General features: G+C 37.0%; 1 protein-coding gene across 2 annotated transcripts in view; it reads left to right on the forward strand.

Moving 5' to 3' along the window:
• The first annotated feature begins 10,284 nt into the window (after positions 1 to 10,284).
• The window catches only part of RBBP9 (RB binding protein 9, serine hydrolase), a 29,214-nt gene continuing 24,876 nt past the window's right edge, over positions 10,285 to 14,622 (forward strand). For both annotated transcript variants that reach the window (XM_074209372.1, XM_074209373.1), the window contains exons 1-3: positions 10,285 to 10,439; positions 13,769 to 13,811; positions 14,478 to 14,583. In XM_074209372.1, the coding sequence (XP_074065473.1) occupies positions 10,338 to 10,439; positions 13,769 to 13,811; positions 14,478 to 14,583 (251 nt within the window). In that variant the 5' untranslated portion in view covers positions 10,285 to 10,337. The remainder of the gene's footprint in view (positions 10,440 to 13,768; positions 13,812 to 14,477; positions 14,584 to 14,622) is intronic.

Genomic DNA, 14,622 nt, shown 5'->3' on the forward strand with positions numbered 1-14,622 from the left:
TGGAATCATAAAAATCTGAATTCAAATCTAGCCTGGGCAAGTCTCTTAACCCCTACTGGCCTCTCTCTGTTCCTCATCTGTAAATAGGGGAAGGAATGGCAAACCACTCCTGTATATCTGCCAAGAAAACCCCATGGATGATGTCCATGTAGACAATGTCCAGATAGAAATGACCATTTGGATCTGAACTCAGGTCTCCTTCACCCAAACCCAACTCTTTATTCCTTTCGCTAAGGGCAAAATCTTGGTTTAGAAAAAAGAAAGGGGAGAAAAAAACAAAGGCTTGAGAGGAAGGAAACCTGTTGTGGAACCTGCTGTGTATTTGTCATACGTGTCGTGTGATCCTCCAACACTTCCACCCTCTTACTCCCCCTGCCAAACATCAGAGCCAAGATGAGCCTTATCAAGGAGGAAAAAAGTCAGCAGGGAAGCTCAGTGTTTAAAAGAACCATTCAGGGGATGAGTCCCAGCCTGAGAACTATAAAAACTAAGTTCCACTGCAGCCTGGGGAAGGACAGAGCAGGAACCAAAACCCAAGAGCCTTAGCAATCCTCCCATCCAGTGCCCCCCAAGTTTCATCCTAGCTTATGGAGCTGCAGCCTGGGAACGAACTAGTCCTAGAGCATCCACAGCTACTGAAGACCCAGAAAAGAAGCTTCTTGTCATCATGGCGCTGTCAAAAGTTCAACACAGGAAACTGATATGATTTTTATCATATCAATATCAAAATCATATCATATCAATCTGATTTTATCATATTATTAAAGAAGCAGTATTATATTACCTTCTGCTTTGCTACTGTATCCTAAGGGCTATGGTAGCTTTCTACCTTAACCAACAGCCAAAATCCGCCAGAGGTACTGCTCCCTATTAAATGTGAGCTCCTATCTTCAAGTTCAATGTGTATTCCCAGCACTTTGCACATAGGAAGTGCTTACTTAATAAATGCTTCACCCCCACCACATCAAAATGTGGTTTTCTTGTCTTGTTACTGCTACCTCCATATCCAGGATCTGCTTTCTTCTTGAGACCAACTAAGTAACCTGGGTTAATACCCTGGTTCAGACCCTTATCACCTTTGAAATAACCTCCTAACAACCTGGAAAGACTTACATGAACTGATTCAAAGTGAGCAAAACCAGGAGAATATAATATATAAAAACAGCAATAATGCAATGAAGAATTGTGAATGACTTAGCTAATCTCAGCAATACAATGATCAGACTGTCCAACCTTAAGTTATCTTAGGGCTGCATTAAAATAAAATAATTATTTAAGGGCTGCACCCAGAATAAAAATTACAGTACATTAATATAGTAGTTAATTTGTAGTCTTACCTTAGGTTTAAAAGTAAGCTCTCCAAAAAGTTGTAGTACTTTTAACTTCTTATAAAGTGGGGGAACATGCATCATCAATATGACAGGCAAAGGCATGAAATATGAAAGCAAACACAAAACAGCAAAGTGATACCACCACAGTATACAGGTAGGTACATACTGATTAGTCTGTGTCATACAGATGAAATGTATCCCACAGATTGATTGAAAATTCCATGAGATATGTTCCTTTGTAATCCTACTTAAAAACACCAAAGGAAATTAACATCAATGAGATTATTTATTTGTGGTGGGATTAAAAAAATCTAGTCCACAATCTGTTCAAATTATTTTATTTTTTTCCCCTAGTGAAAATTAAAACCCACAGGCAGGCCAGGCCCCACGACATCACACTGCAGGGCTGTATTTTGGACAGCCCTGTTCTAAGACAATCCCAAATGACTCCTGAAGTATACTGTGTCCAGAGGAAAAATCAAAACTATCTGACTATAGATAGTAGCATACTATTTTTCATTTTCATTCTTTTTTAATGTGAGTCTTCTTATATAAAATTATTAATATGAAAATGTCTTATATGATTGTACATGTATAAACTATATTAGATTATTTACCATCTCAGGCAGAAGTGTGGGGAAGGAGGAAGGGAGGGATAGAATCTGAAATTCAAAACTTTAAAAAAAAAGTTTAAAAATTGTTATAGCATGTAAATGGGGGGAATAAAATATGAAATAAAATAAGTTCCTAATTGGTCTGACTTGTCTTTCATTTCTTCAATTCATTGTCCCATTTAATTGTCAACATGATAGCTATTTCTATAGGTTTATATAAGCACTTTACTATCAGTAAAGATTGTAAAAGATTGTAATAGATATCTTCCTAAAAAGCCAAGCCATGTCATTTCCCTACTCAAGAAGCTCCAATAGCTCCCTGTCTCCTTTAGGTTCAAATACAAATTCTTGTTTGGCATTTAGAATCCTTCACAACCTGGTTCCACCTTACCTTTCCAGGTTTCTTACATTACTATCATGCACACACTCTTCAATTCAGTCAAACTGGGCTTATGGCTATTTCTTACACATTATATTCAGTCTCCCATCCACGTGCCTTTGTACAGGCTGTTACTAACTGGAATATACTACCCCCCCCCCCCCCGCCTCTTAGAATTCCTAATTTCCTTCAAAAAGCAACACAATCTAAGCCTTCCTGATTCCTCCTTCCCCCTGAAAATTAGCTTGTATTTTGTATCAATTTTGTATATGATTACCCTTAAACACTATTTCCCCTGAAAGAACATATCATCAAAGGAAGGATCTATTTCATTTCTATCTTTATTATTACCTCTAATTCTATAGAGTACATTTGAATTAACAAACCAAAGAAATAGTGTATAAATTCATGGAGGTGACCTTCAGGTACCAAAGGTTATAAGGACCAAATCTGAGTATATGACCAGTCCTAATATTTATAAAGCCTTTCAATGTTGGTTTACCAAAGATCATCATGATGTTGCCTTTGGTAATTAATTTTTTAGCCATAGCAGCCCACGAAGACTAGCTCCAGTGCAATTTAGGCACAGAGGGATCAATAACAAATTGTGTCAATAAAGGGAGTCCCAAAAGTCTAAGCGACTTTTTAGTCACTGACAAAAGACACAAGAACTTTCTCAGCTTCCTTTATACTGAAGTCAATTTTGTCAAAAAAGGAACTTTATTCCCAAGATATTTTGTTAGTTGAACCATCACTAAATGATCCTTAATATTGACACTACTTCCTCACTGTTGTATCAACAAGGCCATTCCTACATTCAAAATAATCTTAATGTAGGTTTGAGACAAATTAGACACTTAGAAAGTAGGCAGACACATTTTGTTCAAATGTGGTGGTGGTAGGGAGGACTGAATGATGGTAAAAGTCTCAATTCTTTTCCCTTGGGAACTGCTACGAAGACAGGAAGGTCTGCTCATCTGCAAAGTACCCCAGCTACCAAGCATTATCCTAACCTGATACAGACTGGCTCTTACCTCCCAAGGATGCACAGGGAGTCTTGGTTGGGGTACAACAACAATTTAGGCCAGCTCAGGGAGAGCTTAATCCTTGACACATCCAGGACATCCTATAAACTCTGAGTCCTGTGTTTCTGAACAATACGAACACACAAAAAGACAACTTCAAGGGACCCCTTAACAAAACACAGCTTTGACTTTGTAATAAGACAGCTGCCTTTGGCATAAAAAACTACCTCGCTTTCATTTGTCAGGAGACACTCAGCTAAGTGTCAAAGGGAAAATTTGAAGGTCTTTCTGACCTCCAAACTATTAGTCTATCTGTAATTACTGCTGTCTCTATCAGGAAGGAGGCATTAAAGCAATAGTGGGGGAAAATATATACAAATCAAGGATTGGCTTTTCAGACTTATTTTTGTATTTTTCAAATGAATTGACTATTTTGAATCAACTCACAAAATAAACTCACAAAATAAAAAACTGATTTTTTTCAAATGCTCATAAAATATTTTTGTAACTCATTAGAAAAATAGCAAAATAAAAGCATACGGACTAAAATCATAAGTGTATTATGTCTCTATGTGCTTTTGACAAACAAATTTGAATAGGTGAAGTTTAACTTAGTTGCTCTATTTTCTCCTTCAGAAAAGTCCATGATGATATGTTCTTTCAGGGGAAATAGTGTTTAAGGGTAATCATATGCAAAATTGATACAAAATACAAGCTAATTTTCAGGGGGAAGGAGGAATCAGGAAGGCTTAGATTGTTGTTGCTTTTTGAAGTACCAGCTGTCTTTACTAAGACTAAATTCTCTTAAACGGATGTGTGAGAAATATAAATCCTTTTTCAAGCCTCAGATCTGGGTTAGAAGTGACTTCATTGTTCATTGTTCCTAGAACTTATAATCATAAAGCAAACAATTCAGCCCAAGTAATTCACCTGGCAGCTTCTTAAATAAATACTATTTAAAGGTGTCTTTCTTGGAAAGGTCTCAGATTCTGAGGCTTGCTTTCACTGAAAAATCTGAGTTGCCAGTCATAAATGACTTCTCTAATTGGGACCTCTCAGAACTATAAATTATGAGCCAAAAGGAAAAAGCCCGAACCTTCTTTTCTGATGAGAATTGTATAACAATCCTTATGAGAATTGTGTCAAATAGAATATCCGTGTTCTGTTCCTTGCTATTTTTTATTCTTATAAATACAGACATACTTTCAGGTCAAATAAAGTTTATTTACACTGTTAGCTTCAAAAAAAGCTCAAATTCATGATTCATATTAGGTTTCTTTGTGAAAAAGCTGCATTTTCTTAGAAGAAAGCATTTTTAAAGCACCTATTATGTACCAGACACTGTTCAAATATTACCTCATTTGAACTTACAGCTGTTTCTATTATCCTTATTTCACAGTGAGGAAACTGAGATTGAGAGAGATTAAATGACTCACTCAAGGTCACACAATTAGTGTCTGGCTTTTTTAAAATTTGGACTATTCTGACTCCAGGACCAGTCTTCTCTCCATTGAGGCTTCAAAGCTTTCTCGGGAAAGCTATTTCAGTAATTTATGCTTAGAAGAAGCATGAGATGGTGGATAAATAGGTCAGTGGACTTGGTAAGGGACTAGATCTGCCTTGGCCACTTAGAGCTGAGCAGCACAGGGCAACCCACTTACAGCTCTCTCTACTCCAGATTCCTCATTTGCAAAATGAGGGAGAGGGGTTCCCCATCCTCAAAGGTCCCTTCTGGTTTTAAATCTAAGAAGCTGCTCTATCTCAGCTTCAATTCCAAACAGATACTGGAATCTGCTGCAGTCTAGTGGTAGGTCCAATTAACAACATTAATTTTGAAATAGTGATAAGAGTAAACAATATTTAAATATAGCATGCAACAATTATACTGAGATATGAAAAGTCACAAGTACTGTTAATTTTAGTGTGACTTATTACCTGCATTCATAATTGAAGGAAATGCTAAATTTTAAGAGAGACTAGTGAAAATAGATTTAATTTTTTTTCCCATCCAAGTTCTCAAGTCACTTAATCAATCCTCAACTTTATCCTTGACTGTTCCCCTCAAGTATTTTTTTGGGATAATATAAGGCTTACCTCCCTGATAGTTCATATCTTGCAAATATGAGAAAGACCCTTAATGATCTTCTCTAGCTGTTCGTGACCTCTTAAATAGTTTCCTAAAGAGAAAAATCTGGAAAAAGTTTTGAATGGAGAAATACTTTTCTCTTAACATTTTTTAATATTTTCAGTTGAAGTAAAAAGGAAGGGTTTTTAAAAAAATATATGCTTTCACAAAAGAAGGGACAGATTATAATAGGAAAGACTGATTGTATGGCAGAAGATCATATCAAACACAGGGGGTGGTATGCAAAAAGACAAAGAAGAGGGCAGGTGCAAGATGAAAATAAATACTGAGTCACACAGTTAGGAGAGCCTACATATGATAATATATGATATATGACAAGTCATATATGATAATCTAGAAAAGGTAAGGTGAGAACTAGACTAATTTGTCTTGGTTTCATTATAATGGTATCATCAAGAACAAGTCATAGTATAGTAATCTTATTTCTATTATTGAGAGGATCAGTAATAGAATGTGTGACCCTGTTCAAATCACTTAATTTCTAAATTAAAAATTAACTTAAAAGGATTTTAATATTCTATATGTTTGTCCTTCATTTTTCAAAGAAAACCATGACATCAGGGAGGTGATACCATGACAAGCACATGAATTGGATTTGAGTGAGAGGGTGCCTCACAATTCCAGCCTCATTTTCTCCTCCAGAGCTATCTGCTCAGTGGCCAGATATGGATCAGGATGACTGGAGACAGTCCTGGAGATGAGGCATTTTCATGGCTAAGTGACTTGCCCAAGGTCACACAGCTTGTAACAGTCAAATGTCTGAGGTTGGATTCAAACTCCTGTCCTCCTGTCTCCAAGGCCAGTGCTCTATCCACTGTGCCCCTAGCTACCCTAAAGTCCCATATAGATTTCACATGAATCTATAATTGATATGGCAACCTAGAAAAATCAATCTTAGGTTGCATTAATCTCTCTTCTAGCTTCCATGAATAGAAACTTGAGAGATCATTCTGTTCTGCCTTTGTTAGACAAAATCTGGGGTATGGGAAGCAGTGTAATACAGTTGAGGGAAAAGATTTAGGTTCAAACCCTGCCTCTGATATTTAATACTTTTGTGATTTTAAGCCAGTTAAATAAATACCCTGGGTTTCTGTTTCCTCCTCTGTAATATGATGAGATCAAACTACATAGTTGTTGAGGGTTCTTCCTAGCTCTTTATCTATGAGCCTATGAGTATCAAATTTAGTTCTGACCTTCACAATTTTATTTTATTAATCTCTTGCTTCTTTTCTTCTATCTCCTGTCAAAGACCTTGACATCAAGACTTTTTTTTATCTATTTGTACTTATTGTGGAGTTACTCCTTTCTTTAGGGTTTAACTCTTGAGACTATTCTTACTCAAAGTATTTCTTCCTAGTATTAGGAGTTTTCTTCTCTTTACTCATGTCTTCAGCCCAAGCTTCTGGGTTAGGTGTTGTCAGTACCATGTTTTACCTATCCTTGCTCTCTTGGATGGGGTGGCAATGCTTTGTCTTCTTTCCTCTGAAGTTTGGGTAATGCTACCTCTGGTCCATCACAGTAATGGAAGGGATGGCTGATTTCTGGTCCCTTTCTCTGACTCTTCCCTCATCCTGCTCTATGACACAGAGCTAGGATCAAGTCACTCTGCCATAATCCTAGGCTTCTGTCTCCTTCTCCTAACAGAGGTGCTGACCTTGTAGTTATCTCCATCTTCATCTCTTTCATCTTGCACAACCACCCCCCTGGAATTTACTCTGCCCTCTGCAGCGTTCTGCCCTCTGTGGCGGACCCGAAAGGCCCAACTAGATTTTCAAGATATCACCATCTTCAGGCCTCCTGAAGGATGTTGGCTTGTCTTTTCCTCATCTCAGTTTCCATTATCGTCAGGTGTAGTCATCAAACACGGGAGGCAGCATTGTTTTCAGGCCTCCTTGAGAGTTGCCCAGGATGGGCACTATGGGCATCTTTATGGCTCCTTTGTCTCCTTGACCAATCACCTACTAGGAGCTTCCTCTGTCCCCTACTATGGCTCCAACAGGATGGCAGAAGTGATTCTGACTTTACTCTTCCTGGAGAACTTTGAAGCCTTTATCCACTGCCTGTTTTGGGGTAGAGGAGTAATAAACTCATATCTATACAATTGGAAGAAAGCTATTAGTGGGATGAGGGATAAGGGAGTGAAAGAAAAGATTGGAGGCCACAAAACTAGTTGGGCCACCATTATAATAGTCCAAACAAATGTAACAAGGGCCTGAATTGGTTGGAATAAAAACAGAAAGAAGGGTCAAATTTGAGAGATATCAAAAGAGGTAGAAAGAAGCAGGTTTAGTAACTGATAGGATGGGGGGGTGGGGAAGGTGAGGGAGATGGAAGTGCAAAAGATGAATAGTCCATAAAATGGATATTAGCTTGAATATTATCTGTTTGTCATACAGACATTTTCCAGACTTCAATTAGTAATGGTTATGCTTCTGGTAAATATGAAGCATAAAGAAATGAATAATAAAAGCAAGGAGATGTTTAATTTATTGTTATGCTAACTGCTGCTTTAGGATCAAAAAGAAAAATTATTACAATCTGTTCTGCTATAATATATGCATGGGGGACAATACTCAAAAACGTCTTTGGTAACACATTAAAAAGATAGGAACCTGATAAAAATGTTAGTATAGTTTTATACAGGTTAAATGATTAAGAAATATATAATTACAATCATAAAGTGGCAAGATCCTCAAGGATACTTTTCAGCCAACTCTTAAGTTGAGCTATAATATAATGGTACTAGCCATTCTTTTTTTCCCATGAAAAAATTAACATTTATTTTTAAAAATTATGAGTCCAAATTCTTTTTTTGGAAAGATTTTATTTATTTTGAATTTTACAATCCCCCCCAATCTTGTTTCCCTCCCCCCCCACCCCCCACAGGAGACAGTCTGTTAGTCTTTACATTGTTTCCATGGTATGCACTGATCTAAGTTGAATGTGATGAGAGAGAGAAATCATCTCCTTAAGAAAGAAACATAAAGTATGAGATATAGCAGAATTACATAACAAGATAACATTTTTTTAAAAAAAAGGTATTAGTCTTTTTTGTCTTTGCTCAAACTCCACAATTCTTTCTCAGGATACAGATGGTGTTCTCCATCACAGATACCCCAAAATTGTGCCTGATTGTTGCCCTGTTGGTATGAGCAAGTCCATTAATGTTGATCATCACTGCTTTGTTGCTGTTAGGGTAGTACTAGCCATTCTTGAGGGCAGTGGGAACCCCAGGACTAGAGGCCAGGGCTTCAGTCAAGGTTAAAGGTGGGGTGTGTAGTGGGGAGGAATTCCTGGGTTCAGTGTTCAGCCTTCCTACTGCAACAAAAGATATACAATAAAGATGGCATTTTACCTTAACAAAAGTACAGAAGTTTGCTTGTGAATGTGGGAGTCAGATGGGTTGTAGTTTATAAGTTATTGTGAAGTGGTAGAAGGAGAATTATCTGAAATTAGGTGGATGGTTGTTACACCAAATGTGGATGAGTGTGGTTCTCTCTCCTCTTGTCTTTGTGAGATGAAATCAAGAACAAGTAGTCCAAATTGCATTATGCTCCCATTGTTCCCTAATGCATCAATCAAATTGGAACAAATGAGCAGTTTCAAAACAAGTGTTTTAGCAGAATTGACTAAGAAGCCTATAGCAAGAGGAAAAATGCAAGTTATGTGAGAATGAGAGGTAATTATGATTTAATGTTGTGCCACCAAGAAGCAGGACTAAGTCCTAGTTCTGACACAATCTGATTTCTTGACCCTGAGCAAGTCACTTAGCTTATCTGTACCAGGCAATTCTAGAAGGGAATGACTTTTACTGATGGAGGAAGTCCCCTCAACCGGGAATTCCCTATTTTAGTGAAATCACAAGACCAATTCTTGTTCTTTTATTTCAAGGAAAATAGAAATTTGGTTTAATGTCAGCAGAATACTGGATGTAATCATACCAATAACAATAGTCATGTAACAAACTTACAAAATTTGCAAAAAGGCAATGCTGTAGATTGATTAGAACATTAGGACTGTAGTCCCATGGCTTCAAAACTTATCCTGCTGCCACTAGCTAATTGTGAGACCATAAGAAGTTGTTGAGCCTCAACAACTCTCTACGACTCTAAGTTATAGTTATATTGCTTCCTGCCAAATGGAGGGTGTTCCCACACAACAAAATCACAAAAATATTAGTAGTCTGGTCAATATTCCTGAAATAAAGTTAGCACAGTGCTTTATATAGATTGTCTTCAAATAGCCCTCTGAAGGAAGTAGGACAAGTTTTATTATTGTCATTTTACAGATGGAGATCTGAGACTTAGAGACTATGGGTGACTTATCAAAGTATTGATAAGTGATCATAGGATTCCCAGAGCTGGAAGGAAGCCTAGACACATCTAGAGCTATCACATGTTAGTTGCAGCCTAGCTAATTGACTCCATTCTTTGTGACAGGTTCTTCTCTTGTCACTAGAAGGAAAATGTGGTGTCAGTAGCTTTTTTTTAGTTTCAAATTACATATTAATATCCTTGGCTTTATTTTTATTTAACATTATTTTTAAATTCTCTCCACTATTCCTCGACCCCCCATTGAAAAAGTAAACAATATACCTGTTATATGTATGAAGTCATAGAAAACACTTTCCATATTAGTCATGTTGTAAAAAAAAGGGAAAAATATGCTTCCATGATTGTACTCTGAATTGAAGTCTTTAGCTAAAGTGCTACTATTTCTAGGACCTACTGCTGAAAGGACTACAAGTCCCAGGATGCCTTCTGCTTCCTCCCTCTCGTCATAGGTACAGCCTCCCTCAGTGGAGAAATAGAAGTGTGCTGGGGACAGACATTTCCAGTTGGGATGATGGTTTCTCCTAGCAAGGCTGTGATTGTTCCTGGGAATGGAGGAGGTGATGTGGTGACCCATGGTTGGTATGGATGGGTAAAAAAGAGACTGGAGAAGGTAAGACTCTAGGAAATGTTTGTCTTTTTCTCTAAGAATTAACCATGGAGTTTTTACTCCTTCCTAGCTCAGTCCCAGGAGGGTTGTGGACCGGTCACAGGAAAGCAATTACCTGTCTTCTCAGATTTCTCTTCTGCTCCCCTTATTTTCTCCCTGCATGTCCCATTTACATGTTTATTTTTAGAAAGAGAGAAGCACTGAATGATAATACTTTTTTTCAGAAACATTTCTGATCCCAAAACTTTGCTGAAAACTATACATCAAAATTCAAATAATCATCATAATGATTCACATTTATAGAGTTCTTGCTTCATTTTTTTAAAGGGATCCTATGAGGCAGAGAGTAAAAAAAAATTACTGCCATGTCACAGAGAAGGAAACTGAGCCTTAGAGAGGTGAGTGACCTGCCTAAGATCAACTTTTTGAGTAAATGGTGAGGAATCAGGACTTGAAGATTGGTCAAATCCCACTTCTGCAGGAAGTCTTTTCCAGTTCTCTTGTGATGCTAGAACCTTCTTTCAAAGAATACTTGCTGTTTACATTATGCAATTATCTTTATTTATTTATTTATTTAGTCATTCATTCATTCATTTATTTAGCATCTTGTCTCCTCCATCCCTCCCCCTCCCCATTAGTTCTTGAGCTCCTCGAGGTCAGGACCACTTTTACCTTTTGGCCCCTGCCCCATAATAAAGGCTTCGTAAATGTTTGTTGACTGTTCCCATTATCTTGTGCTAAGGAAAGAACTGCTCTTTTACCCAGGTCCATCTAGTCCATTGAGAGCTGGTAGTAAATAGGCCAGACACAAACTCCCCTTTGCCTCTTTCCTCAGCCTTTTTTTACTTTCTCCTTGAATCTCTCCCATTTCCTCAGCCCCAGCCTTTCTTCCCCAGTAAGGGAAGAAAGTAAGTAAGAGTTTGAAGTACTTATCTCCTCCAGGCTGCCTGAAGTTTTAATAAACTGTGAAGTTTTCTTGCCTAAATAGTGCAGGGTCCTCCCAAAATCTTAGGGTAGTTTTAAGCTATTAAAGCTTGGGACACCCTGTACTTTGCTAATATTTCTCTGATGAACCTGTCCTCATTGATTTTTCCAATATAACTATTTGTGTATGCATTGTATCCACCTACCAAGTAGCAGTGCTATTAGAGCAGGTGCTATCTTATTGGTCTTCCTAACCCTAACCCTAAGCACAGTGTTCTTAGGTATTTAATTGCATTACCGGCTCAAAGCCTATAGAGTTTTTAATACAATTTCAGACATGACTTCAAAGTGAGGACTGAGGCACCAACAAAAATAAAGAACAGGAAGTCATTTGGCTATTCTGATCAATGCTAGGATCCAAGACATTTCTAAGGAACTCTGGATAAAATGATTAAATATATTATCTACCTCCAGAGAGAAAACTGATGGAACATGAGTGCAAACTGAAGCATGATTTTTTTTTATTTTTCTTGTCTTTTTTTTGTAACAGAGCTAATACGGAAATGTTTTGCATTTAAAATGTATAATTAACAACACATTTCTTGCCTTTTCAATGGTGGGGTGTGTGGGAGGTAGAGAACTTGGCACTTAAAAAATTTTTTTAATAAATATTAAAAAGAAATAGTAAATGTAGTTTTTAAAAAAAAATACAGAGCTTGGTTAACAGTTCAAGATAAAAATTATCAAACTCCTGGCTTCATAGAAACTCCCGAAACTCCCATTCTACCAATGTCCTTTTCATATGAATTCTTATCTAGTTAAGTCTTCTTCCTTACTTTCCACCCCTATGGTTATGCAACTAACTCCTGAAAGTACTTATGGAACTTTGAAAGTAGGGAGTGTTGGCCATATTAATAATGGAAAACCAGGAATTTGTCATTATGATGAGCTAGGAGACAATGGGATCAAATTCTGGCTCTGCTATTTTCTGGTTTGTTGTACTTGGGACCTCTTGGACCTTCACTGTTCTTGTCTGCCAAATAAAAGTGCTAGATTGGTGATTTCTAAGACCCCATCCAATAAAAAAGCTTTGATTCAAAACTCACTGATTATATATTTTTTAAAAAACTGTGTTTAACTATAAAAGATATTATTTTTCACTTCTTTAAAATTTAAAAATTTTGTATCTCTTCATTTTATATTGCATATTTCATATTAGATTGGAATTAATTTTGGTAGAATGAGTCAATCTAAACTAATTGCATTCTACTTCTATTTATTTTTCCTAGTAGTTTACGTCAAATAAAGAATCTTTCCCTAAAAATAAATAAATGAAAAAAATGCAGATCTTGGGCTACTCAGAAGGCTGGCTTATCTTCCTTGGAGAGACTGTCAACTTTCTACATCAGAAGTATAGTCCAATTCACTATATTTTACTTACCCCAGAGCAGATATCCATTTAATTTGGAGTTTTCCATTCATGTGTATGAGTAAGCTGGAGAGTAAACACAGCAGGGCAAACAGGGTGAAGGGCCTTGAATTCATGCCGCATGAAGATCAATTGGAAGAACTGGGGCAGTTTAGACTGGAGAAGAGAAAACTGAGAGAAAACAAGAAAGCTGTCTTCCAAGTAATTTAAAAGGCCATCATATGGCACTGGACCCATTCTCAGGTTCCAGAAGGCAGAACTAGAAGCAATAAGTGGAAATTGCTGGGTAGCACCTTCAAGCAATTAGAACGATTCAAATATGGAAAGGCTTGCCTTGAGACATCATGGAACTCTCCTAATTGGAGGTCTTTAAGGTCATCCTAGAAGTTGGATGGCCAGCTGTCAGGTTTATTTAGAGGGAATCATTTTTCAGATACAAATTGGATTAGAGGGATTCAATGTAGCTTCTAATTCTATGATTCAATGTGTGTGTGTGTGTGTGTGTGTGTGTGTGTGTGTGTGTGTGTGTGTATGTGTGTATTCTGGTCCAGATCTAAGACTTATTTAGTGAATAAGGAAAAAGAATTGATTCCACTGGCCACAGATTCCCTGCCTCCACACTTGCTATGGTGTTGTAGTGGCTGGAAGCATTTCAAACCTCAGGATCCCACAACTACTAGACCTTTGTAATCAGGCAACCAAGAAGCTACTTCTACAGTTTGAGCCTTAGTGTCCTGGACCATTTAAATCTAAAGGATGATTTCATTGCCTTTTAGGGGAAAATAGCAGCCTATGTACATGTCAGGGACTTTGATGAATATTATTCCTACCATAGCTTATGTATCTCATCCCTGCACCTAGCCAATACTTGTTACATTTTAGGCACTAACTGATAACAATAATATCAGAAATCATATATTATGGAAACTATTTAGCATTAATTAACATAGCTGTTTCCTATGATATCTTTCTCTTGTAGATACCTGATTTCCAGTGTTTGTCTCAAAACATGCCTGATCCAAGTAAGTTTTTAACTTTACAAAAAACCCTTTACCTTACTTTATCTGTTCTCATTTTTTTACAGTAGGTACAGGAATGATATGAGATGCAAAAATATAATAATAATTTGTTAGGAACAGATGTTTCCAAGAGAGATGAGTTTTGAGTTTCTTTGAAGACAATTATCACTGAGCTGTGAGACAAAATTCAACTTTCCACTTTTTCTTGAACCTGATTTTTCATTCTAAACTTTCACAATAGAGAAATTCCTTTCTGGAAATCACAGAGAAATAAAAGAAGGGATACTTGTGAAAGAATATGTTTGAGAAGGTACTTAAAAGTGTTATTTATATACTATGTTGCTGTATGTTTTGCAAGTTTTATGAGAATTTTTGAACAGTGTATTTCCTTGATCTGTGGCTGTTGGTTTCTTATGAGAACACAGTAAAATAAAACCACCTGCCAGAACACACTTGTCAATCTGTGTAGCACCAATAAATCCTTTGGCTCTGTTCCCATGTCCTGATTTGTATATAATATATAAATCCTCGTTTTTGGAAATTATTATGCAATTTTAAGAGTTCATGAAACTCTGTACTAACCCTGCTAAAAAAGGGTAGCATGATCTTAACAGATTGTAATTATCACTATTAAGTAGTCTTAAGTTTCATCTATGTATTTAAAATCAGTTACAGCTCGAGAAAGCATTTGGTTGCCTTTTATGGAGTCTGAATTCCACTGTGATGAGAAGACAATCATCATAGGACACAGTTCTGGTGCCATTGCTGCCATGAGGTATGACTACTTATAAAATAGTTCATGAAATAATCCACA

The sequence above is a fragment of the Macrotis lagotis genome, chromosome 1, assembly GCF_037893015.1.
Source record: "Macrotis lagotis isolate mMagLag1 chromosome 1, bilby.v1.9.chrom.fasta, whole genome shotgun sequence".
In the NCBI taxonomy this organism is placed as follows: Eukaryota; Metazoa; Chordata; class Mammalia; order Peramelemorphia; family Peramelidae; genus Macrotis; species Macrotis lagotis.